Source organism: Sinohyriopsis cumingii, chromosome 1 (assembly GCF_028554795.1).
Source record: "Sinohyriopsis cumingii isolate HCF-2022 chromosome 1, ASM2855479v2, whole genome shotgun sequence".
In the NCBI taxonomy this organism is placed as follows: Eukaryota; Metazoa; Mollusca; class Bivalvia; order Unionida; family Unionidae; genus Sinohyriopsis; species Sinohyriopsis cumingii.
In genome coordinates, this window is record NC_142961.1 from 66,622,109 (window position 1) to 66,647,202 (window position 25,094).

The 25,094-nt window shown below is 36.2% G+C and overlaps 2 protein-coding genes across 5 annotated transcripts in view; one reads left to right on the top strand and one right to left on the bottom strand.

Annotated features, from left to right (window-relative positions):
* The window catches only part of LOC149807038 (nucleoprotein TPR-like), a 293,006-nt gene extending 289,700 nt beyond the window's left edge, over window positions 1-3,306 (top strand). For all 4 annotated transcript variants that reach the window (XM_089960984.1, XM_089960994.1, XM_089961010.1 and 1 more), the window contains one exon: window positions 1,183-3,306. In XM_089960984.1, coding sequence (XP_089817110.1) covers window positions 1,183-1,412 — 230 coding nt within the window. In that variant the 3' untranslated portion in view covers window positions 1,413-3,306. The remainder of the gene's footprint in view (window positions 1-1,182) is intronic.
* Window positions 3,307-4,303: 997 nt separating this feature from the next.
* On the bottom strand, window positions 4,304-13,311 carry LOC149807039 (tektin-2-like). Its single transcript, XM_089961023.1, has 6 exons — window positions 13,155-13,311; window positions 11,852-12,271; window positions 10,820-11,034; window positions 8,595-8,817; window positions 7,057-7,280; window positions 4,304-5,614 (listed from the first exon to the last, which is right to left on the bottom strand). The coding sequence occupies exons 2-6, from the start codon at window positions 12,263-12,265 to the stop codon at window positions 5,422-5,424; spliced, it is 1,269 nt and encodes a 422-aa protein (XP_089817149.1). The 5' UTR covers window positions 12,266-12,271; window positions 13,155-13,311; the 3' UTR covers window positions 4,304-5,421.
* Window positions 13,312-25,094: the final 11,783 nt, after the last annotated feature.

A 25,094-nucleotide genomic window follows, 5' to 3' on the forward strand; every position in this document is an offset into this window, starting at 1 on the left:
ACGGAATCGCATTTTACATCTGAGGATGGGGTAGGGGATATTCCACTATGGTATTTGCTAAGAAATACAGTTTAAAGGTGACACTCTACAGTTTTGTATGTTGTGTAGGGATAGATTTTTAAAAGAAAAAGAATTTCCAGGTTCCCTCACTGGTTATACTGGCTGTTTAACAAAGGAGATATATATATATATATATATATATATAGCACAGTATCCAAAGAAAAATCAGCCACAGTGCAGAGGTATTCTGACATTCTCTCCATTGTGTATATTGCAGATGCAAACAAATTCACCTTTCACTCTTTCCGAAGTCCACATCATTAGAGTGCCCCCAAGTGACTAGGCCTTGAACAAAGTAAAGCATTCTTTCAAGTAGTTGAGTTTTATGTTCCAGTAATGTTTAGAGTTCACTTGAGCATGAAACTTTGTATGCTCTGCCATCAGTCAAGTCCTGTCACATCACAGCTGTCATGAATTCTGTTTCAGCTCAGGAACAAAAAGTTTTTGTGGATTAAATTCAAGTTTAGTAGAAGACTTTACATTGAGAAGGCCTAGGTCAAAGTTTACCATTTAATGGAATTATAGCCCCTGTTTAACTTTGAATTTTACCCTTAAATTGAATCCTATTAATGGGAGTATCATATTATATTTGAACTTTACCCTTAAATTGCATCCTATTAATGGGAGTATCATATTATATTTGAATTTTACCCTTAAATTGCATCCTAATAATGGGAATATCATATTATACTTGAACTTTACCCTTAAATTGCATCCTATTAATGTGAGTATCATATTATATTTGAATTTTACCCTTAAATCGCATCCTATTAATGTATCATATTATATTTGAATTTTACCCTTAAATTGCATCCTATTAATGGAAGTATCATATTATATTTGAACTTTACCCTTAAATTGCATCCTATTAATGTATCATATTATATTTGAATTTTACCCTTAAATCACATCCTATTAATGTATCATATTATATTTGAATTTTACCCTTAAATTGCATCCTATTAATGTGAGTATCATATTATATTTGAATTTTACCTTTAAATCGCATCCTATTAATGTGAGTATTATATCATTTTTGAACTTTACCCGTGAATTGCATCTTGGTGGGAGTATCATTTCATGTGGACACATTTCTAGTTTTCTCTTACTTTTTTCTGACAGGTAAGCCTAAGATTCAGCCTATTGTGTGGGAGAGTTCTTCCGTGTCCCCAGGTATGCCCCACCAGAGCCACTCTCATGCCCCCTTCCAGAACCAGGGACAGAGGATCATGCCAATGATAAGCCGAAATCTGGCAAGGGGAAGCTACCTGCGAGGCCATGGGCCCATTCCCCCCCGCAGACCTATGCGAGGTAATCGTGGTGGAATGTACAGACGACCTTCCATGTATTGATATGAAGACACAGAGAGAATTTGGATCCTACCATTATCTACATGTTAATCATCATCTTCTATCATTACTGTAACATTCACAATTCTCACACTTGAAAATAAGGATTTGTGTGCTTTAGAGTAGAAAGCTTAGAGTTGAGACATGTTTGCTTGTTAATGTATGGTTTCATGTCATGCATGTTGCATGTATAATTGGTAAATATGCCTTAAAAATAAAACATTGTATTGGTTTAAGTTATCTTTAAGACCAGAGTGATATTTTGAGTCTTTGTGCAAACATGAATGGATGACAGATTTACAAACAAAAGCATTTGATTATATCATGTATTGAAAGCAACAATCCAACAATTTAACAGAAATGTCCATAGTTATTTAACTTACACAACATCTAATGTCTGTGTCCAAAACTGCCATATTGAACATTTTCACTTCATGTTCATCAGGAATAGTCCCTAATACTTTTTTTCTAACCTTCACATTCATGGGATGTTGAAGCTAGGGGCTACATCTGGTCTCTGACTCACATTATTATAAATGTTTTGGATTAAAGTAAAAGTCAGTTAAAAATTAGATAGGACCTTGTTTATTAGGTTACCTAGCTTCTTGTATGTGTAAATGTGTAGAATATATGACAGAGAAAGAATGGGGAAAAAATGCAGTGGTATGTGAGAGAAAGAAATTGTTTGCTTAGTTTTATGATGGAGAGAAAAGAAAATAATTTATCAGTTAAGTGTCTGTGTTAGAAAGAAAGGAAAACATATTACATATTGGGACAAACAAGCAAAGAGACTGAGACTGATAATCAGATTAAAGACTTAACATTGCGTGAGATTAATTTAATTGTTTCTCCTATTTCCATGTCTGAATCATAAATCTAATTTGTTGCATTAATGAGACCAAATAGAAGTGAAAAGAATGGTTCCTTGTATTTTTATATGATTAAAAAAATTCAGGATAAAAACTACCACTGTAGTACCAGGTATATGGTCTATACAAATGGATTTGTTTTTGCATTTTTTATGGTTACTGAATAACATGGTTTTATAATCGGTGCCAGAGATAGCTTGGCTTCAGGACAAACATTTGTTACCACCTGCATGATTATGTCTTGTATAGTAAATACAAATTTTGATTGCTTCTGAAATTTCTTAACTCATAAAGTCTTAAACAAATCATCATAGATGTTATCATAACTCCTGATGTCTTTTTTGTTGTAATTACAGTTATTCATTTCCATAAAACCCATGATATTTGTACATTCATTTGAACATGATGTTTGCATAGTGATAATCATTGCTGCTATGTCACATTACATCGAGATACTTACGACAATTCACTTTTCTTACTTTCCATTGCTTGTGTAATGGAGTGTTACTGGTAATAGTCATGAGGCCATTATTTAAACAGTCAGTCATAAGATAATTGCTTTCTCCATCTGGCTCCAGTGATTCCATTATACACTTTTTCATGTATCATGATGTAATCTCTATAGTATAAAACACCCATTAACTATCAGACTCTGCATCATAATCCTTTTTATTGGAGGTTGATATGTACCATTTCAAAATTTGTCCAGGTATAGGGTTTGTGATTATTTTCAGCCAGTAGATAGGGTACAATACCCCTTTTTTGTAAGGTGCAAAAGCATGGCTAGTGTTTGGCTGTGCCATAAATATGAATAGACATACGTTGTGTTTACATGAAGATGTGAAAGGAATGTAATTTGTTATGCAGGGGATCTCTTTGAGCAGTACATTTTAAAGTGAATGTTTGTTTTTTTAAATTTCCTTAACGTGTATAAATGCTTGTCCATGTACATTCTTTAAAAATGAATCATAAAGATGTAAAACCATTACAAATAGCCTGTTTGGTTATTAAAAGTGAAAACTACTTTGTGTGAGCTTTCTGACTTTATTATTGCACCATCTTTCTCTGGCAACGAGGTATCCTGAGTTATTCAAATATAATCATCTGCCAGATAAACTCTAGTTCAGAGCATTTTAGAACTTGTAGTGAGTTGATACTTTCTCCAACAATGGTTAAGCAACCCAGTCTTCAGAATACTTTGGTGACGATGGGCAAATTATCCATATTTACATTTAGTGTTTGTGTGATTTAGATTTGTAACATGGCTTTAACAATTTTCCAGTCATATCGCTATGATGTCTGCGTTGTGGCAGTTCAAAGTGATGTCTAACAAAGGGGCATCATGCTGCAGACATGTAGCATGATGTCCCACCGTCACATTATCCTTACACCTGGCCAATCAGTCCTAACACTAACCTCTTAATGCTGAGCGCCTAGCAAGGCAACTGTTAGTACCATTTTTAGAAGTCTTTGGTATGACTTGGCCAGGGTTTGAATCCATGACCTCCCACATTGGGAGCAGACGTTCTAACCACTAGGCCACCGGAGCGGACTATTTACTTTTAGTAACATTTGACAAATATGTTGTAAATTTCTGTTTTGTATTTTACAGATGAAAAGCAATTTCAGAACTTAAAAGAGCTATTATCCATACCAAAAGTTTATATGCTACACAATTCCAGCTTCAAGATAAATAGGACCTTACTGTTCACAAGCTCCTAAGATAATGAAATGTCCAAAGCAATCAATCCATAGATGACTGGAGTCTTATAAAAACCTGATTCAGAAGTTTAAAGCTGTTTTGTCACAAATAACGACAAGGGCACTAATTTTGTACTATTAAAGGTTTCTTCATTGTTTTTTAATTCAAAACTTACAAGAATAGCATTTAAAAAATTAAAAGAGCAGGTATTTCAGTTATTATTTAAACAAAACCTGGTCTTTTCATGACCTATCATTCTATAGGCCAGATAAAAAAAATATGTATGGTTATGGTTGCATTAAAAAAAAATTAGGATCAGTAGGTCGATACAAACATTTTTATTGTAGATTCTGATGGATGTCAATGAAGCCTAAACTAGAAAATGAGCATTATTTGCATGATATTAACTCAATCATAGTTACAGTCCATTGTTAATTTTTTTTCTCCTTAATTTTTTCTTCTTCCCAAGACAACTGTAGGCTTGACAGGAAAAAATAGAGTTGGTCAGGTAACTAGAACCACATTTTTATTTGGCTTTATGAGGATCTATTCTTTATAGAACTAGCCACATATTCATCTGCCAGGAAACATAACCAAGTTGGGAGGTATCAGTATGTTTACCCCCAAGTCTCTTTTAGAAAGTCAAAGGTATTTGATTGACTTGCATTTGGAAAGATACATGGACATTCTGAATGGCTGGAATAGTTTTGGAACATTTGAAGAAGAAAATTGGGGCTAAAGCTCTTCAACACCATACTATCAGAAAATGCTAATTTCCAAAATGACCAAAGTGGGCCTATAAAATAAAACAGTATTAGAACACCATCAATGACTTTGGTAGCACTAGGAACAACTACTGAAATAACATTAACAACTTAAGTGCTTTTCATAACAAAAATATATGGGAAGATTGAGAATTATGTGCCACTCATAAGTAATATTTTAATAATTTCAAGACGGAATACTCATTACACTTTACATTGAAATTTACAGCAAGTTTTGTATACATGAAGACCAGAATGAAAGGTATCAAAACAAGCAGTTTCCTACTACAAACCCAGCTATTTATCACACTCCTGGTGCAAGAAAAATATTTACAAAAAAAAAATATGCAAAACAAAATGCTTCCGATTTCTTCATATATTTTGCACTAACTTCATCACAAATGATTCTCAGTATTACAAATATTTTCTATTTCTGTTTATCCTTTGCAAAGCAAACATTTTTAATACAAGATATTTTGGGAAAACCTGCTTAAAGCAACAACTGTACAAGATCCATTTTATCAGTTTGACAGTAACAAAACAAGACTTGTGCACATATTCTTGGACAATTTTACACAATATAAAATTACTACATTTGAATACTGATAACAATGATGTGGATAGCTTCTTGTGATTCATTAAAAAAAAGTCAATTATTTCATTTCACAATCCACATTTTAAGCTAGAATCTTGGAGCGTTCCCTCTCAATACCAGTTAAAGTAAGATTTCTGTCTAATTTGGTGGCAGGGCGAGTGACAAGTCTTTTGCGGATATCCATGCTTCGATTATCAAGGTTGAGGGAGTTTATCTTCAGGGCCAGATCAGTGTTGATTCTATGCAGATTGTTCTGAAGACCATCCAGGGCATGCCTGTAACAAAACGTAACGATCAAAGTAATGCTTGCTTACTGTTGTAGGATAATCTATCATAGTTACAGAAGGCTGTATGTTTTCATCCTATTGTTACTTCGTGAAATCTGATTATATGACAAACCTGCTACATTCTGACAAGGGAGGGGTTTGAAAAGCTTCATTTAGAGTTGGGGGTAAGCATGCAATACCCAAAAAGTGACATAAGCAATTTTTTTACATATGAGCCTATAAAAATTACTGGAAATCGAAATACAAATAAAGAAAATAACGTTTTCTTTGAAGTATTTAATAGATTTGTGTTGATCTTTGCACTCATTAAAGACTGGCTGGTACTGCTATTCAAACTTGTTCTGTTTTTTCTCAGCAAATCATTCTCTAAGTTCATTGCTGTGAGGGAGTGTCAAACATTCAAGGTGGTTTTGCTATGTCGACAAATGTTGTACATTCTAAAATAACTAATGTCAATTTAGTGTTTGCACATTGTACTGTGTACAGATAATGTTCTGCCTTTCCTGCTATGCAAGTCAAACTCCATACTGGAGTTTGGACTTTGCGGGCTTTGCAGATGGCTCATCCTTCCTGAATTGTTGCTGCATTTCAACATTTTGATTAAAAAATTAATCACCCTTGTACCCTATTCTGATTTGTTGCATTTAATATAAGGAGTCAAATCCAACTTCAAAGAAATGTTGCCACTGATCACAAACTTGCCAATAATCTTTAATAAAATTCTCATTTAAGGCATTGATGTTTACCATCTTTAGTTCTTCAGCATAAATATCTTTGATTTACATAATTTCAAACAAATTGTACTGTTCCACTTAAGGTACGTCTCCTATGCAGATTAGCCTAATGGACTTTTCTACAGCAGTATTCAAAGGACTTAACATGGCATCACCCTAGTTATTCTCAGCAGTTAAATTTATGGTTGCTGATCTCAACTGTGTTGCCTTATAATTGCCTCTGTGATAATCAGATTTATAAACTGGCTTGAGGACTGTTCATACTGACTACATGATAGAGACATCCATATTGGTGGTCAATCAATGTCATTTTCTCACTCCAGAATTACAAAACATTTTTTTTAAACAAAGCCATGTTGGGGTAGGAGGTAGGAATCAAAAATTGTTTTTCATGTGATACATGGCAGGCATGGCATCTGTACACTTCTTGTTTAGTTTGAATGAAATTGACAACACGTATGAAGTTTGTTAGGTCAAATGATTGCTTATACAGATGAGAAAACATACTGCTTCACAGATACATTTTAGATGGACTTCTGATATTGTCTGGAATGCATATTGAGTTTTAATATAGATATTAACAGATGAACCTGACCAAATGATTCACTTGATAGACCAGAATTTGCAGTACAGTTACACATCAGGCTAAATTTTGCGGCATTGTTTAGCTTTACAGTTTCAAGCCACTCGACTTACTTGGCTTGCCGTAATTTCTCCTCCAGTGCTCTCTTTGTTGCCTCCAGCTGCTTAACCTCATCTGTCAGGCCATACTGTGGAGCATCACGGCACAACTCCACATTTGGACGGTATGTTCTGTTCTCTAGGCGAGTTTGAGCAAGTTTTGTTGGGTTGATCTTTGCACGAATTGCCTCTTCAATTCCACGGATATCATTCTCCATCTCTGCAATCTCTTCTTCAGTCTGAAAAAGATGAAATAATATACTTTTACTAAATGTACTATACATTCTTGCAGCAAACAGATGTGGTCCTAAAAAGCTGTGTCGCAGAACACGAGAAAGCAATGGACTGAGTGATTTACTCGATGTGTCTGATGTTCCACCACTCCCTGAAATTTATTCAAACTTGCCCACTGATGTAGACTGCACTGATAATTTGGTGTTAATTCGTGCACTTCAGCTCAAAAAAGCCTTTATTATCAATCTTATGGTTGTTAAATATTTACAAAATTAGCTATACATTTTTTAACAGGCGTGTATCTAAATGTATTTCTGACTGTGGTGTAATCAAATTAGTAGAATGACCCCAAGTTGAGTTTTGTGAATATGATATTTATATGAGCCAAGTTCCTACATTTTGCAGAAAATCAGTCACAATCATAATCCCAGCAAGCATGCTAATAAAGTCGGAACCTTGGTTATCAAACTGCAAAGCAAATATTCCACTACTGGTCTAAAAGACTACTTTAGGTGATTGTTTATAAGCCTGTTAAACTGCAAAAAATAAAGATACTAATCTGTTGTAATATAATCTGCCTGCATATCAGGGTCTTTGTTTTTCAAATGATTATTCCTAACACCGCTCTGGTGGCCTTGTGGTTAGAGCGTCCACCTCGGATGCGGGAGGTCACGGGTTCGAACCCCGGCCAAGTCATACCAAAGACTTACAAAAATGATACTAACAGCTGCCTCGCTTGGCACTCAGCATTAAGAGGTTAGTGTTAGGACTGGTTGGCCTGGTGTCGGGATAACGTGACTGGGTGGGACATCATGCTACATGTCTGCGGCATGATGCCCCAGTGCTAGACATCACTATAAACTGTCACACTGCAGACATCGTAGTGATATGACTGACCATTACAGTCAAAATATTTTCAAAGTATTTTCTTCATGATACTTAATGTTTATAATATTTGCTAGAGACTACTGCATACTTCATAGAGGTGAGCTATGTGATCAGTAATTACATACTTGTTGAATGTTGTCAAGCACTTATTGGGTGCTGTTCAGGAGGATCTAACAGTTTTTGGCTACATATAATACCTTACAGAGTTTGTGATATTGTATATTGTGGTCCAGCCAAAGGTACATGGGGCTCGCAAGTTTTCTCAGTTGTATTTCATTGTCACCAGCAAAATCCAACAGTACAAATATTATAGTCAATAATTATGTACAGTTTAAGAGCAGATATAGCACTTGGTATCTGTAACATTATCATCTTAGCTGAGGACAAGGCAATTTAAATAAATATGCCTTGTAAAATTATTGGAGACTTACATTCTTCTTCTGCCATTCAAGTTCGTCTTTGGCCCTCTCAAACTCATGGATCCTCTTTCTAAATGCATACTCCGTGGCTAACCTCTGTGCCTCCAGATCATTCTCTGTCTGCTGAAGGGTGTGGTGGATTGCTTCACGCAGCCGTGTTGATGCCTTCATCTCTGCCTCTGCACGCTCTTTGTTGTAACGACTGAAGTCTTCCCATTGCATTGGTGTGGTGCTCCTGTATGAAGCAGATACCAATAGTTACCATTAAATGCTTTTTTTACCATCCTGCAACAGTCAGACAGTCAATGAAATGAATTCAGGAAGTAAGTATTTATGTTTCTTGCATGTGTTTGTGCGAAATTATCAGGGTTTTTTATAAATAGTTCTGAATTTGCCAAATTTCATCCTGTGCTATGTCCAGTCTTTGAAAGGGGAAACTATTAAGCAGCACTTTGATAATATGAATCATAATTGACTCAAACTCTGTGGTCGAATTTGTTATATTTTGCTATCATGTTCAGAGAGGGGAAGGAGTGTAGTGTTTAGCTACTGTACACTAAGTCTAATTAAGCTTTAAATTAGCTTGAGAAAGTTTGTTAACACAGTGATATTACTTCCTCAGTTAGTGATACTACTTCCTCAGATACTGATTACAGTTGTACAGTAGTAGTGTGATACAAAGTTAATTTTCCTAAAACTATGTATCATATAAGCTCAACTATGCCATTACATAAATGATGGTACTACAGATGCTTCTGAATTATAAGATTAACTTTTAGCCCTGGGCAAAGTTTGAAATATGCTGCAATTCTCTCCATCAAAATCATTCCCTATTTAACATCAAACACCAGAATTTCTCATCCAAAACCTGTTACAATTTCTTATCTGAAATTTGTGTCCTAAATGTGTCTAGGGCTTTCTTTCAGTTATAAGCACTTTTGCAAACAGAGCAGTAATTCTAACAATGTATATGTGTATATATGAGCATGCACAATAACATTCACAATGGATAAAAAGAAAGGAGAATAACTCTTTGAATAAAATAATGTGATGATAGAACAAATATGTTCACCTGATGAATAAAATGTCTCTGAAGTCAAGGCAATTCCTTAAAAGCTTTGAGACTAGTGGCACATGCAAGAATGAGTATATATATATATATACGTACTTTTATTTTACACTAAAGTGAGGCATATCCGTGCAAAATCTCAGAGAATGATAAGAACCACATTCACATGTTCCCCACACTTAAATAATTTCTGTCAAATTTCATTACTATTCATCTAATGTTGTGATACTAGTGGTGAACACTTAAATTATCATATATGGTGCTTGCATTTGCCTCCCAAAATGGTATAACTGGAAAGATAAAGTGAAGTGTAGTTTCAAAAATAATTGCAAATGTTCACCTCATTCGTGTTTACAAAGTTTAGAGGAAATTCATAAAATGGTGTGGGATTTACTGTGAATGCAAGAAATGGTATATAAAGCACATGCATCTGAAACGAAAAAGAAACATATCCAAACATGATGACAAAACCACATGTACATCAAAAAATGTCTAGCAGCATCTCTGTATTGCTGTTTATGTTCCTGTTACTGTTAGCATTGAACTATTTCTGATCTGTATTGTTTTACTATAAATCTGAACTATCTGTGTCCAATTAAACACATAATATTTGTTATGTCACTTTGGTAAAATAGCTTGTCTGGAGCTACTTTATTTATTCTGTCTAGACTACCGACATTAATAAAATTTCTTTTATCTTGTACATGTTCACATCATGTCAATAATGTGTTGACCAAGATTCAAAGTGATTTCTCAAAAGGTCTGAAACTAGTGATGCTCACAAGAATAATCATAAACACATGCACACACTGAACACCACAATGGACATATCTTTGGAAAAACTCATTACAACATGCAAAGAAAACCATATTTACATTTTGAAATCCTATCAATAACATCTGCCAAGTTTCAACATAGCACCACACCACAAAGTTATAGCATTTAGACATTTATTGACATAAATACATATGTTCATGACAGATAGGCAGATAAGCTGAATGCTTTATTCTCCTGTGCTACCCATGATGGGAGCAAAGAAAAGTATGAAGGGACTGAAGAGGTTCAATTAAACTTGGGACCAGATTTAATGGTCAGTATGTTTATCCATGTACAATCACAGATTTCTTGACTTGAATGTCAATGAAGCAGGAATATGCTGAAATCTTACCCCTTTGGAACTCTAAGCGAGTCTGGCTTGTAGCTGATGTTAGGGGACCGGTCAGTAAGATTGTACTGATCAATATCGATGCCCAAGGCAATATTTTTGTCTTGGAGGTCAGCCTGTAGCTGCTGCCTTGCTTCCTGTAGTAGGCACAGCTGCTCAAATGACTCACTGATCTTCTGCTGCAACTGCTTCTTGATGCCCTCGATCACCTCTACTTCCTGAAGTGAATACAGTGTAATGATTAAATCAAGGAATTGAAAGCTGTCTGTTGTATATTAGTGTAGATTTTGTTGATTGTTGTAGTTTACAGAGTATAATTCATGCCTGAACATATAACAGGCACCTAAATTTGTAAGCCAGATTTTATTTCAAAACTACTTGGATGGTATGATGTATATGTGACATACAATATTTTTGAGATCTTACTTATTTCTTTGCTACTGCTATTTAAAACTAAGTTTGCATTTTTGGTATTGGACCAACCATTTCATTGTGTTTGTGGGGGAGGGTTTGAGCTAATATAACTGATACAACTTTTTCCCCTAAAAATCAGAGCAAGAACATTTTTGTCAGGCAGTTTGGTAGCCAGACATGTTTGTTATTAAAAAAAAAAAACTCTTGAGCATACTTCTACACTTCACCCATCTTCCTAAAATGAAACTGTCAGTCTCTTAGTTATCCTAGTAATTAACTGAATAACTGTTCACATAATTTGTTTTCAAGAGAAAAGCCTAACCTGTAAAACACCAACACAATTATTTCTTAATATACTGACCTTCAATACAATGTTTATATTTATTGCTGTGTACAACAATGAGCACAAGTCATCTTGGCCAATATATTCAGGTTCAAATGTAAGCACCCACATTTTTGTGCAAGATACATTTTTATTTTGAAATTCTTGATGCGAAATAACTGTACAATATCACACTGAAAGGAATTTCTCATACAATGGCAATTTCTGCTTTCCTTGAAGACTGGAGACTTAAAAGGTATGTCTGCGACAGATATGCTCTCTTAGTTTTAGACCATTACCTTGTGCAGCTGGTTCTCTGGTTCATCTTGCACTAAATCTATGGACTGCCTTCCCTCCCGTGTTGTAAGACATTCAAGGGCTACATCAGTGGGCAGATTTTTAGCCTCCAGAGCCTGTTCTGTTAATTCCTTAGCTTCAGATAGATCTGCAATTTCTTTGTCTATATCTGCTAGGGTTTTCTCTAGAATTTCTTTCCATTTACGAATGGCATCTACTCGATCAGCTAGACGAACATTGTTGGAATGTTGATCCCACTTAGTCTGGCTGTCAGTTTCATTTCTCAAAAAGCGACCCTCTTGTCTGACTTGATGAGAGGCTTCTCTTTGTCGTTCAGCATTTGTAGAAATGGTATAATTGCTAGTGAACCAGTCTGGAGGCTGGAACCGTGTGGTTGGTTTCACTTCTGTAGCCATTGCTTGCTGAAAACAATTACTATGATTATTATTTTAAATGCAGTAGTACAAATGAAGTGGCATATGCATTAGGATTAATTAGTAACTTTGGACAACAAAGAAAATATTGCTCCAGTAATCCAGCCTACTCATGGCCCTGACCCAATAACTTTGTATCATGTGTGCAACAAAAATGACAACAGAGCAATACCAACTATTCCGTTTTCACGTCTGAACTGATATCTTTAGATTGAAATCTGAAGCATGTAATAACATAAGCTGGATACAAAAATGTAAAAAATATATCAGCACAGACCTTTCGGGTCCATTTCTTTCCACCAGTACCAGATTTCTATTTTGTTGCCTTACACAGTTTAATGGCACATTGAATAAGCCTTTAAACCTCATGACTATTGTGGCAGGTTTTTTTGTGTGTTCTGGGTGAGCACATTTAAATTTGATTTGAGATGAAATTTGATAGGGGGTATTACAATAAGAAAAGAACAGCATGATCTTTGGTACCATAATACAGTTCTTAAGTAGCATTGTCAACATGAACTTCTGTTTTATCCAGTACTTTCTCTTTAAATAATCTTATCTTCAAAACATCTTGAGTTATGATATTTAATATGAGGAAGGAAACCTGTAAAAATAAATACAATTAACTACATAGTAAAGAAAGTTTTAAACAATAATTTACAAATAAACAAACAATAACTATCATTATATAAAGAGGTATATCAGAAATATTGAAATCCGGTACAATGGTCTCGCTGCGTTGTATTCGTCATCAACTTGTAATTTTTTGCCTGCTATTATTAAGAAAATTCTCTCTTCAGTAGAAAAAAATAGATAAATAACAGCTGTGTGTATATTATAGTGTTTGTAGATTTAAATTCTAACTGCTTACCTTTTTAATGTTGCCCAAATAAGCTACCTACACCTACCCAAGCTTCTATCGTTCTGCCTCAACCCGTTGCTATCTAAACACGGTAATATATCATATTTCTAACACGTATAATGATTGGATCACTTGCAAGACGGTAACCAATAAATGATAGGGTTATAGTAACTATCACATAAGTTACGACCTATTTGTTTGTCGTCAAGGTAATATGTGACTATTCGTAAGAGGGCGCTCCAGCCTATCGTCCCCGATCGGACAATCAATCGGCAATTTCCGTTAAGTCCTATAATAACCTTGACAGTATTTGTGGGAATACAATCAGTTTGATGTTTGCTGATTCACCTCAGGCGAAGGGCACCATATCTTACGGCAAGTAAAGGCCGATAATATTCCGATTGGGACTTTGTGGCCTTCCTCCGCCATGTTGTTCCATGTAAAGGAAAGTAGTTCAGAATATAGTTCTCTATGGCGACAGATTACATCAGGTGCGGGGGCGCTTTATAGATATTATGAATTTTTGAGAGGGTGGTGTAAGGTGAAATTGTTTACATTTGTAACATGCACAATGGAGAGAATGATGCTATCATGAAAACGAGGGAGTCTCAAGTTGTTATGCAAATAGAATTTATTCACATACGTTCTGAGTGCACATCAATAAGCTTCCATGATGGATCGCGGCGCCCCCCCCCCCCCCCCCCGCCTCTGGGAGCAGTCCCTATCTAATGTTGCATCTACTAAGGGGAGCAATTATTAGTTTGAACTAGCAAGTAAACTACGATACCACATAGTCGGTATACCACAATGGTAATTACATGTACTGTGACTGAAATTTGTTGAGATATAGTACTTACTGAAATTGTACAGTACATGATCTATGTAGACCGCTAATATGACTGCTTCCTTGTGCTAAAATGAAAAAAAAAAAATTAGCCTTTAGTAGTCTAAAGTACACTATCTTTAGAAGTTATTAAAATGGGCTCTATAATTTTGCTGGACTAGACAATATCAGCTTCTGAAAGTGCAATGTATTTCCAAAAATTTAAAATTTAAAAAACAAATTATCGGCTTTTGTTTTTATTTTATTTTTTACAATTTACCTCTGAATTCCAGTAAGTGAAAATGACCAAATGGAGCAAGTTTTTTTTTTTTTGTTTGCTTGTTTTTTAGAAGTGCACATCGGAAGTAAGACCAAGCTGCAGGCCCAGCTCTAGGATGTGAGGGGCCCAAAGCAGCATGCGGAGCCCCAAGGCAGCAAGCGATGAGCGGGGCGCCAAGCAAAAACAAACTGCATTGCGCAGTTGATTTCCTGAAAGCGTTGGGCCCAAGGCGGTTGCCTCGTTCGCCTTGCCCTAGGGCCGGGCCTGCCAGGCTGTATACGCTTTAATCCAAGCAACAGAGAGGTTGGACGGACCACTTTTTTAGTCAGTTCGCGAAAGTAAGGCGCCCTACGAAAATGAAAATACAAGGCCAATAGCGCCAAACCGAAGCCTGTAACTGACCGAGATTTCTCTAACTGAGGTTACTTTATTTTCGACGCTTGTGTTTTTGTGTTTGTTTACCCGTCGGACACTCATTGTTGGGCGTCACCCTCTGCTGCTGTAGTGTGTGAGTAATTAAATCATTATTATATCGATCATGGAATCTCACACATCTAAACTAGCTCGAGAGCCACTAGAGGCAATTCAGAAATATCTCCCCGTCCGTAATTCTGTCAAGCAACAACTACAAGAGTGTCATGAGTCTAAGGTGGAATTTACTGAGGGTGCAGAACAGTTATTTGAACTGGCTTTGAAGGCTACGAAAGGTCTTCTTCCCACGTTGGAGCAAACCGCTAAAGCAAATTGAAAAATAGCAAAAAGAACTATATAAACAAAAGATTCTACGAGAGCTTCCAGGTGAAATAGCTGCTGCTCAGCCAATGCAATAAATACTTGAAGGTATTGGCCAAGCTCGTGCTGAAATAGGTGATATAAAAGATCGCATACCAGAACCAGAACAAGCAAGAGAGAGAACTGAAATAACTTATATATTTACCGAAGAAAGTATTACCACAATTTAAAAAAAAAAATTAACGTCGTGGATGAATTATCTTCGTTTGCTGTGCGCAGTTTTGATCAAAGAGAAAGAATTTTGAAACCCGAGTACGTTAATGTTACTGTAAATCGTGATAACTGGTACAAATGGATATTTCGCTTTCATTACGGAGTTGATCGGGTCCGAAGTAATGATCCAAGATATATTGCATTTAGTGATGGAATAAATAATTATCTTGCACTGTTACAACAACGACAACTACAATTACAACAACAAAAAAAAGACAGTAACAATTACAAAAACAACCCAAAACAAACAACTACAACAACGACAAAAACAACAACCACAGCAAACCAGTCCAAACAACAAGCGAGGAAGAAGAATGGCAGGATGCAAGCTCTACCATCGGCGCCACTGGAAGTGGTATTGCTACTCGAGGAAGTGGTCTTGTTACTCCATGTCCTAGGAACGTTCATGCCGATGTTGATCGATTAGAAATCCTTATTGGAGGAAAATAAGCTGGTAATAATTCCACAGAATTCATCAATGAAGTAGCTGATATTTGTCAGAGATTATTTACAGAGGGGTATCATGTACATTAATGTTTATCGGTCCATCGTTGATGAAATCGTTGATGATCATCACAGTGATTACGGGTATGGAATTAGATCAGTGACAATAAAATAAGATTGTCATACATAATGCTCAACGTGGACCTGTAATGATCAGGGTGATAAATTCACGATTACCTATGTATAAAGTTACCTATGGTGATGGACTCGGTGATGTTGTTCAGGGTCTATTTAGAAAAATAGCCACAAAAGCAATACCGATTGCAAAACAATTATCAATAAAAGCTATTGACGTTGTTCGTGAGAAAAGTATTGGTGATGTTGCTAGTAAAGCATTCTCAGCAATCAAGGATAGTCTAGCACGATTAATACGACGAAAACCGCAGTAAAATTATCTAGCACTGAAGTGATGCCTGCAAATGTTGGTAAAATAATAAATCAAGCTGCAAGTCAAAACTTGGCAGAGTTGGCTGGTTTACCACTATCAGAAAAAGAAAAAAAATATAACTGCTAGTGTGATAGCAGGAAGTGGTCTTCGTGTTAAACGATAATAAGTATAATAAAATGTTCAAACGTGTATCTGATCCCGCATTTGACATGGACGCACCAATTTTCAAAGATGAGCCTGTGCGTGATTATCAATATTATTCTTATGACGCACGTGTACCTAACACACGAGGAAGAATTGAGCTGCAAGTTCAGGATACAAGTAGATATTTCTTACCCGCTGAGGCATTTATTGAGATCGAAGGTATACTTTTGAAAGTCGATGATACTGCATACGGAATTGGTGATCGAGTTGGTTTAGTTACCAATGGTGTTATGGCATTATTTATCAGTGCCACATACATGATTGACGGACAAAATATTGAATCTTGTCTCGAAAATGTTGATGTTGCCATGACGATACTAGGTCTGGCAACATATTCCGATAATTACTTGAGGTCACTTGGTCCGTCAATCATGTTTGCAGAGGATACCACTGATCAGCTCGAGAGCAATAACATGACAATGAATGCAGCTGGAACTGAAGTTGCATCGATGAATTAAAATTTCAACTTGGGATTCTCAGCACGAAGATCAACGTTAAATGGTGGGGGAAAAATTCATGTGTGATTCCACTATCCCATATCTTTGGTATTTGTAGAAATGTTAAAAAAGTTATATTTGGCTCAAAACACACCGTGGTACTTGGAAGAAAAACCACCGACAACGAAGCAATCTGGCGACCCAAAGCAGTTTACGCAGGTACAGTAATACTAACAAAACTTTCGTTGTGGATGCCAGTAATGACTCCGTCGATCGACGAAGAACAACGGTTACTTTCTTTTATGAGTCAGGGCGGTAAATCAACGTTATCATAGTTGACAATGACCACATATAGTATTTAATGTAAAGCTACTGGGTTATTCACATGGCAGATAGCATCACATCAAGGGGTGTCAGCACCACGATATATATTCATCGCGTTTCAGGAAAACGCCAGAGTAGATTCGCAGGAACGAAATTCAATCGTGGTTGACACACTTGGTGTTTCTGAGGTTTCTTTGAGGATACATGGACATTAAGAACCTTCTGAAGAAGTTTTGCTAAATTTTGATCAGAATCAAGTTGCACGTGTTCATCGGTTGATGACATTTATGGAGCGTGATTAGAATGTTGATTCTGGTTTGCAGATATCTCAACGTGATTTCACAACACTGTATTCGATCTCTTATTTTTCACTGGAACATTTGGATTTGTTCAGGCAATCAGTCGTTGATATACACTTCCGAGCTCGTATTCCTGCCCGCTGCTGGTTATAGAGCAATCGCTGACATACTCTCAGACAAAACAATGTTACTTGGAGGTGTTGGTGGACGAATGAGAGTCATTGATGCTCCAGTGGAAAAGATGTAATTAAATCACTCATGATATTATAATGTCATAGCATCACGTTAGTGTTACTCTGAGTCTTGGTCAGATTAAAAAGCTTCAATCTAAATCAGCAAAGGACTGTGAAATAAAAATATCACTAAAACAGATCAAATCACAGGCGGTCCAAATAAACTATCACTGACTGAACGTTAACTTAGGCACTTAAGTGACGCTAAATGGTCAAATACCGGTGTTAGACTTGATCTTTGTACGAGAGCCATTAAAGACGCAGTCAAGACGGGTGGTATATTTCCACTTCATGCAGCTATACCTGCGTTGATAGCCGCTGAAGCCCCATCTGTTGCAAAATCAGCTGCACTTGGTGTTGTTGTAACTGCTGCTGGGATGGCACTAAAGAAAGCAGCATATAACGGAATAAAAGCAGCCATAAAAAAGAGAAAGGGTCTAAAGACTGCCAGGATTTCGTGGTCCGGAAAGGGTTTAAGATTTCCCGGGACACTTCATTAGACGCAAAGCATCTCCTTCCTATGTCCAATTTTTGTTTAATTGATGCTGCTAAGCGATTAAATATATATAAAAAAATCTTCAGAGGTGTTTTTATGCGTGAACAATTACCAAAACAACCAAACCTTGTTGAAACCGGTATCATTAAGCTCGATGGAAGTTTTGTTCCAGGTACTCATTAGGTTACATACGCGACTGATCCACATGGAATTGTTTATTTCTATTCGTATGGACTGGCGCCACCAAACGAATTTTTAAAATATGTCGGCACAATACGAAGTACTGCCATCTGGTATTCAACATTACCAACATAGACAATAACCGATCCGCCAATATGTGTCTGTGAAGCACTCGCTGTATTCGACGCTGTGTCATCATCAACACCACTACCTCATAAAGTCGTGCACGAGTATACAAGTAGACGGCATAGCCGTTCACCGTTGTTTTAAACAGATCTTAAAGTATAATGGTATATATGTATGGAAAATCTACTCTGAGAAAGACTCAGGGCAAACCTCAAGGCGACTTATCTAAATACGCAACCCTTGCCTTGACGAGGTCAAGGATGAACTCGCTGATCTTTTGAGTCTCGCAAATGTGGACCATAATGAAGTCGTTGTTTTTCAGGATAAACAAGGACGATTAAAGACGAGTAATATCCCGTTGATAGATATTAATCTGCGGGTTCCAGATGCGACCGAAGATAACCTAGTGGTGTTTACTATAAAAAATCAAAAACTCAGAGGAATCAGTCTTAACGCTCAAGGAGAGATTAATGGACGCATCAGAAGAATTGGAAATATTATGTATGGCTATCTCAACATTAGTAAATATACAATTATTAATGTCAGAGAACCAAAATCAGACGATGATGTGGCAACAACAAGATACGTCGACAATAACAACCTCCCAATGATGAACTCGTTAATTGCAATTAATGATGGACTGATCTCTTTTAGATCTGACTATTCTATACATTTTCGCAAAAAAATGAATGGAATCGTTATCGGTATTAAACTCTCCGAAATCAAAAAATCACCGACAATATAGTATATACAGTAGCGTCTGGATCAGTATTATGGACACCACTCAAATCTATCAGACATCGCGCTGAGGCTACCGGTATATATAGTTTCTCAGTACTCGGTACTACGACATTTACGATATCTACCACAATACCACGGTATTATCCTGTAACTGGATCTATGTTAGTGATGTTGGAGCAAAACGTCGAAGAAACATCTGTTGTGGAACCCGAAGGAAAAAAATTAAGTTTGTTGTACTATTGGTGTCTTGAATTAGTCGCTAAAGTACCACCTACTTAAAATTTAATGAACTCTCTAATCCACGTTCAACATTACAGACACAATCGTGTATGTGAGTGGCAAAGGAAACTGAAAAATAACGTTGACGCATATACAGTAAAAGTAAAACAAATATCGCAGACTTGTAGTTGTCGTTGACATAATTGTGTATTCGGTGTCCACTGTTATCGCTTGAACCGGCGTATTGCTATTAACAATAACAATGACATCACCAGCAGTTGTAACAATTTCTGCAACAACAATTCTTGGTATTTTTAATATCAGCGCAAACAAAAATCTACATATTCTTGGTATCCTTAATATCAGCGCCAAAAAATCTACATGTACAAATATAAAATTGCATGAGTAAACAATAAAGTTGCATACAGAGACGCTAACATACTCCAAATTATCTTCGTTGATATCGGCAGGTCGTAGCGATGGAATAATATCAGATAGCGAGTTCAAAGAAATGATTAAGATTTACCCCGAGGCAATGACTGTGTCCGAATCTACGAATGATTTAGAAAATCGAGATTTAACAAATAATACATAATGTCATCATCGCAAGAATTACTACAGCAGATCGTTGCTTATACAACTGCAAAACAGCGAAAGAAATAGCACTAGCACAATTACGAGTGTATCATAGTTGCCAAATATTAGATCAAATTCATTCGGTGGGTTGCAAGCAAAGAATCCAAAATTGCTATCACTGTTCACGAACCAACATTATCAGCTGCGATAGAAATAAACTCGCTAGAATAGGCCGAAGATATATATCAGTCATCGATCAGAACTGTATTAGGATGGCCAGAAATACCACCTGTTTATCAAGGACAAATAGAACCAAAACGTGTGGAATTCTTCACGGACAAGAAAATATTTCTGAAACTTCCAGAATATCGAGGAAAAATTCCATGGAAGTATATAGGAACATCGAGAAATTTGGATAGTTCTTTACTTCCTAGTGGAACAATTTATTTTACTGCGTCTGATGGTACAAAAATTCCTAAATTAATAAGAACAATATATGGTGTTGATCACGAAATCCGTATTCCATATATCGATGAAAAATTTATCAAAAAATTTCCCGACAACATTCAACCTGAGCATACACGTGTACATAGTGACCTACGAAATTTGTTTTCTAGTGTCACACAATACTATAATTACGACGTAAAACAACAGATCATTGAAACGATACAACATCTAAATCAAGTTGCATCATATCTCAAATATATATTTTCTGTACCACATTTCACACATTTGCTTTTAAGTGCGCTCTTTTTATATTTTGTTATTATTGTCGCTAATCCACTGGTGGGGGGATGCTCTCCATCGAACACAATATAAATCCATATTATTTATTATATTTATACAACATGGATGTCATTGATTTTCAGCGACACGAAAGCAAGAGCCAGCCAAACATCACCCAGCGCTACCAAATTCTATCAGAGCAATTTTCATAAGTCCATCTGGGTCTGGTAAGACGCAATTGTTGCTTAATCTGATAATGAGATGGCTCAAGTGGGATAGGTTATATTTAGTGGCACCATCTGTAGATGATCAACGATGCTACGATGTACTTAAGGATTTTAATGAAAACACAAAATTGTTGGACGAGGACGGCAATGATATTACTGATTTTATCACCGATATTGATGAAGCCCCATCTGTAGATGATCTCGATGAATTTATTAATAATCTCGTAGTGTACGATGATGTGATGCTGTACAAACAATCAAATCCAGCTTGGATATTTTCTTGAGGCAGACACAAAAAACACAGACGTGATTTATGTTACTTAGCAATATACACAAATACATAAAGTGATCAGAGATAACTGCAATATTTTAGTTGTGTTTAATGGAGTCGACACACATACTCTGCGAAATATTCATCAGACTTGGTGTTCAGGGGATATGGATATGATTAAGTTCAAACACTTTTCACCTGCACAAGCTTTTCTACACGGATTTATCACGATAAATTTACATGATCCTTGGTCGCGATATCGTGTAGGTCTTGACACAAATTTTGGTTGAGAGACACTAGCAGGGAGGGTGACAACAACAATGATTGTCCGACGGGTAAACAAACACACAAAAACACAAGCGTCAAAAATTAAGTAACCCAATAAGGGAAATCTCTGTCAGTTAGAGGCTTCGGTTTGGCGTTATTGACCTTGTATTTTCATTTTCGTAGGAAGCTATATTTTCGAGAACGGGCTCTTCTAAAAATTGGTCTGTTCACCCTCCCTGCTGATACCCATTTTACACAAATCAAAGTCCACTAAAATAAAGGGAATTAAAGATTCTTTGAAAAGTAAACAAGTTGGGGTTTTGTTTATTAGCCAGCATAACCAGTGAGGAAACCAGAGAAATTCTTTTTCCTTGTTTAATTTAAATCAGGAAATTCATTTAATGCAACAAATTATATACAAAACTTAAAAGACAAATTTAGCTAAGGATATTGTTCTAGACTGAGGACATGCTATTATCTCTCATCTATTACATCCGAGGTTTCATTCTCGACTTCACAAAAAAAGCGGAAAATACTTCGATTGTAATTGCCTATCTGCGAATGAGTTCACATCCGTGTATCTTTTTGAAGTCTATAGACAAACATACTTAAAAGCGGTTAACATGGTTCCGCACGTAAGTGTGTGTGTGTGTGTGTGTGATTTGGATTTTTAACGTAGCTTTATAAATAAAATTCAGTCATATCACTTCGATGTTTGCGACGTGACAGTTTATAGTGATGGTATGACTTGGCCGGAGTCCGACCTCCACCCCACCCCCGTCTCTAAGTTATGTACTTTAAAAAGACGGACACTTTTTGCTATTTTCTAGATGTGTGTGTGTGTGTGTGTGTGTGTGTGTGTGTGTGTGTGTGTGTGATTAGGGGTTTTAACGTAGTTTAACAATTTTTCAGTCACATCGCTACGATGTCTGCAGTGTGACAGTTTATAGTGATGTCTAGCACTGGGGCATCATGACTCAGACTTGTAGCATGATGTCCCACCCAGTCACATTATCCTGACACCAGACAGACCAGTCCTAACACTAACCTATTAATGCTGAGCGCCTAGCGAGGCAGCTGTTAGTACCATTTTTGGAAGTCTTCGGTATGGCTCAACCAGGGTTCGAACCCATGACCTCCCGCTTCCGAGACGGACGCTCTAACCACTAGGCCACCGGAGCGGTCTAGACGTATGAGGAAAATAATTGTAGTGTTTCAAATATACCGTACCGGAGGGTCGAGTATAGTAAATATAAAAAATAAGTAACAAAGGAGGAAAGAAGCAAAACCAACAAGATTTGTAAAACTTAACAAATTATTTGATTATCAAAATTATAAATCAAAATGTGAGAGGAACTTACAGACTTATGAAGTGAATCCAAAATAATCCTGATAAATTTCTACGAAAGTCCAAATGAATGAAAAGTTACGTATAAATTTCAAAACCGGACATGTACTGTTCCGCCAAGAATCGTGACTTTGTCAAAACGGCGTCGTTCAGAACTCCTTTGAATTGTTCACAATAGTTACATACTATCATAGTACAAATAATGAGCACTTTTTATTTCAATTGAATGGTCCAAGCACATGTTTTTTTTTCCTTTTGAATAATATTTAAGGACAACATAAAATACAAGAAGTAAAAATTATCCCAAAATAGGAATGAATCTAATTGCTCGGTCTGTCTTTATATGCACCTTCTATTTGGACCATATTTCACAACATACCTACGGGACGGATCATACAGCTATATTATATATTTTTTGATAAAAAGAAAGCATATTCTTGTGACCTATCCCAACCAATGGAACATTACTTAATTCTTATGGAACCGTCTAAACCCAACTTGCCAATGAGAAATTAACCCAAAGTCGTCATCATGTCGTATTATTAAGATTATCAGCAATTGCCAACATACACGTAAGGATCTACTTATAGATCCTTCATGATTTTACGGTTTTAATATTCCTAAAACATACACTAGACACACTAGTCACACAGACAGAATCCAACTAAAGATAATCTGTACAATTTAAAACCATGAATAGTTCTGTTCTTTAAAAAAAAAAAAAAAAAAAAAAACTAGATGAAATAATGCTCTCTCTCTCTCTCTCTCTCTCGTCTTGAATTGTGAAAAACCCATCAGATAATGGACTATTTCAACTTTGATCGTGTACTGGTTGTTGCAATCATACAACCAATATTAGGCCGAGAAACCAGCCCCTCACCCGTGATGATATTGATTGGCGGTTTAGGGGATATCACTTATTCGTAAAAACATGCAGAAATCTGTAGCCAATTTCGGTGTACATTTTATACACTTACCCGTATTTCTCGTGGCTGTGGAGCTACCGTCTCCTGAAGGGCTCTTATTTTCGTATGGTCATTATTTCTGGAGCAAATCCTATGTTTGATGACTTATAAATCCACGTGGAATAGCACAACTCTGTCTCATGTCCATTTTTAATTTTGCGCTAGATATAGCTGTTACCATTATAATCTGTATGTGTCTACGGTGAACGCGGGTTTGTTCCCGAAGAAGGATTTGCATGCAGCAAAATTGCACATTGTAATGAACAGGTGACATCATACCCACACATCCTTCATCAGTATCAACATTGATTTGATGGGGTTGATTGATCGGACAAGTATAATATTAGCACCCCATACCCTTCGTCCTGTTGTCTAGGCATTTGCCTACGATAACGTATCTTACATAGTTCGTTAAGCATCGGAAGTTATATCGGCGTCTGTACCACATAAAATTTTCAGGTAAGTGTTTCCAAATAGCTCTTCAATTACCACATTTCGCGCGTTTATATTGGCCTGTTGGAGGGAAATGTGAATTCGACGCATGCTGAAAAGGATTGGCATGTCATCGTGGTCATGTGGATTCTTTCGTTTAAACTAAATATTAATTGTTATTCTAAAATGTATTGTGTTTAATGCTAATATTGTTTAACCAAAGTATATTCAATCCTGATTATTGAATGCTCGTCATATTAAAGGTAAACAATTATCTAGACGAAATAAGTTTGTTGTGGATTTGGTCTGTCATAACAAATTACAGAGTATTCATATGTGGGGTTTTTTCTTCTACGCGCCCAGCTTTTATTTTTTACATCATAGCACACGATATTCGTTACGGTTTGTGCTGATTTAAACCTTTAGGTTGAGATGATCCAAAATGTTCAAGTACTTTGCCGAATGTATTTCTCGGGATGTGTATGTAATGACCTTACAAAGAAATTTGGATATTCGAGGATCGTAAAAAAAAACATCAATACTTTCCATTTAAAGGGCTGTGTAATAAAATTAATTTAAAATAATTACAGCCATTACTATAACAGTCGGCCTAAATGAGTTGTATAACTTGTATTTTACATGTCATCGGTCATGTTCATACTCGAGTTATGTAAGAGACCATTTATTTTCAATACTGAGTGGCCGTGTGACCCGTCACGTTTGAAAACCTCACATCATGAACGTGCGTTATGTAAAAGGAAGTCAGTGTGGTCATATAATCGCCTTTATTTAATATAGATTATATATTAATTGTTCTAATATTTAATAATAATATTTTCACCAAAGTCTATTCTTGATTATTGAACGTTCTGCATCTT

Bases quoted from the DNA above. Each gene is read 5' to 3' on its own strand.
- LOC149807039 (XM_089961023.1), bottom strand. From the start codon at position 12,265: ATGGCTACAGAAGTGAAACCAACCACACGGTTCCAGCCTCCAGACTGG. The intron at 11,035-11,851 runs GTAATGGTCTAA...TATTCACTTCAG, and splicing joins CAGAGAACCAGCTGCACAAG to GAAGTAGAGGTGATCGAGGG. The intron at 5,615-7,056 runs GTAAGTCGAGTG...GTTTTGTTACAG, and splicing joins GAGAAATTACGGCAAGCCAA to GCATGCCCTGGATGGTCTTC.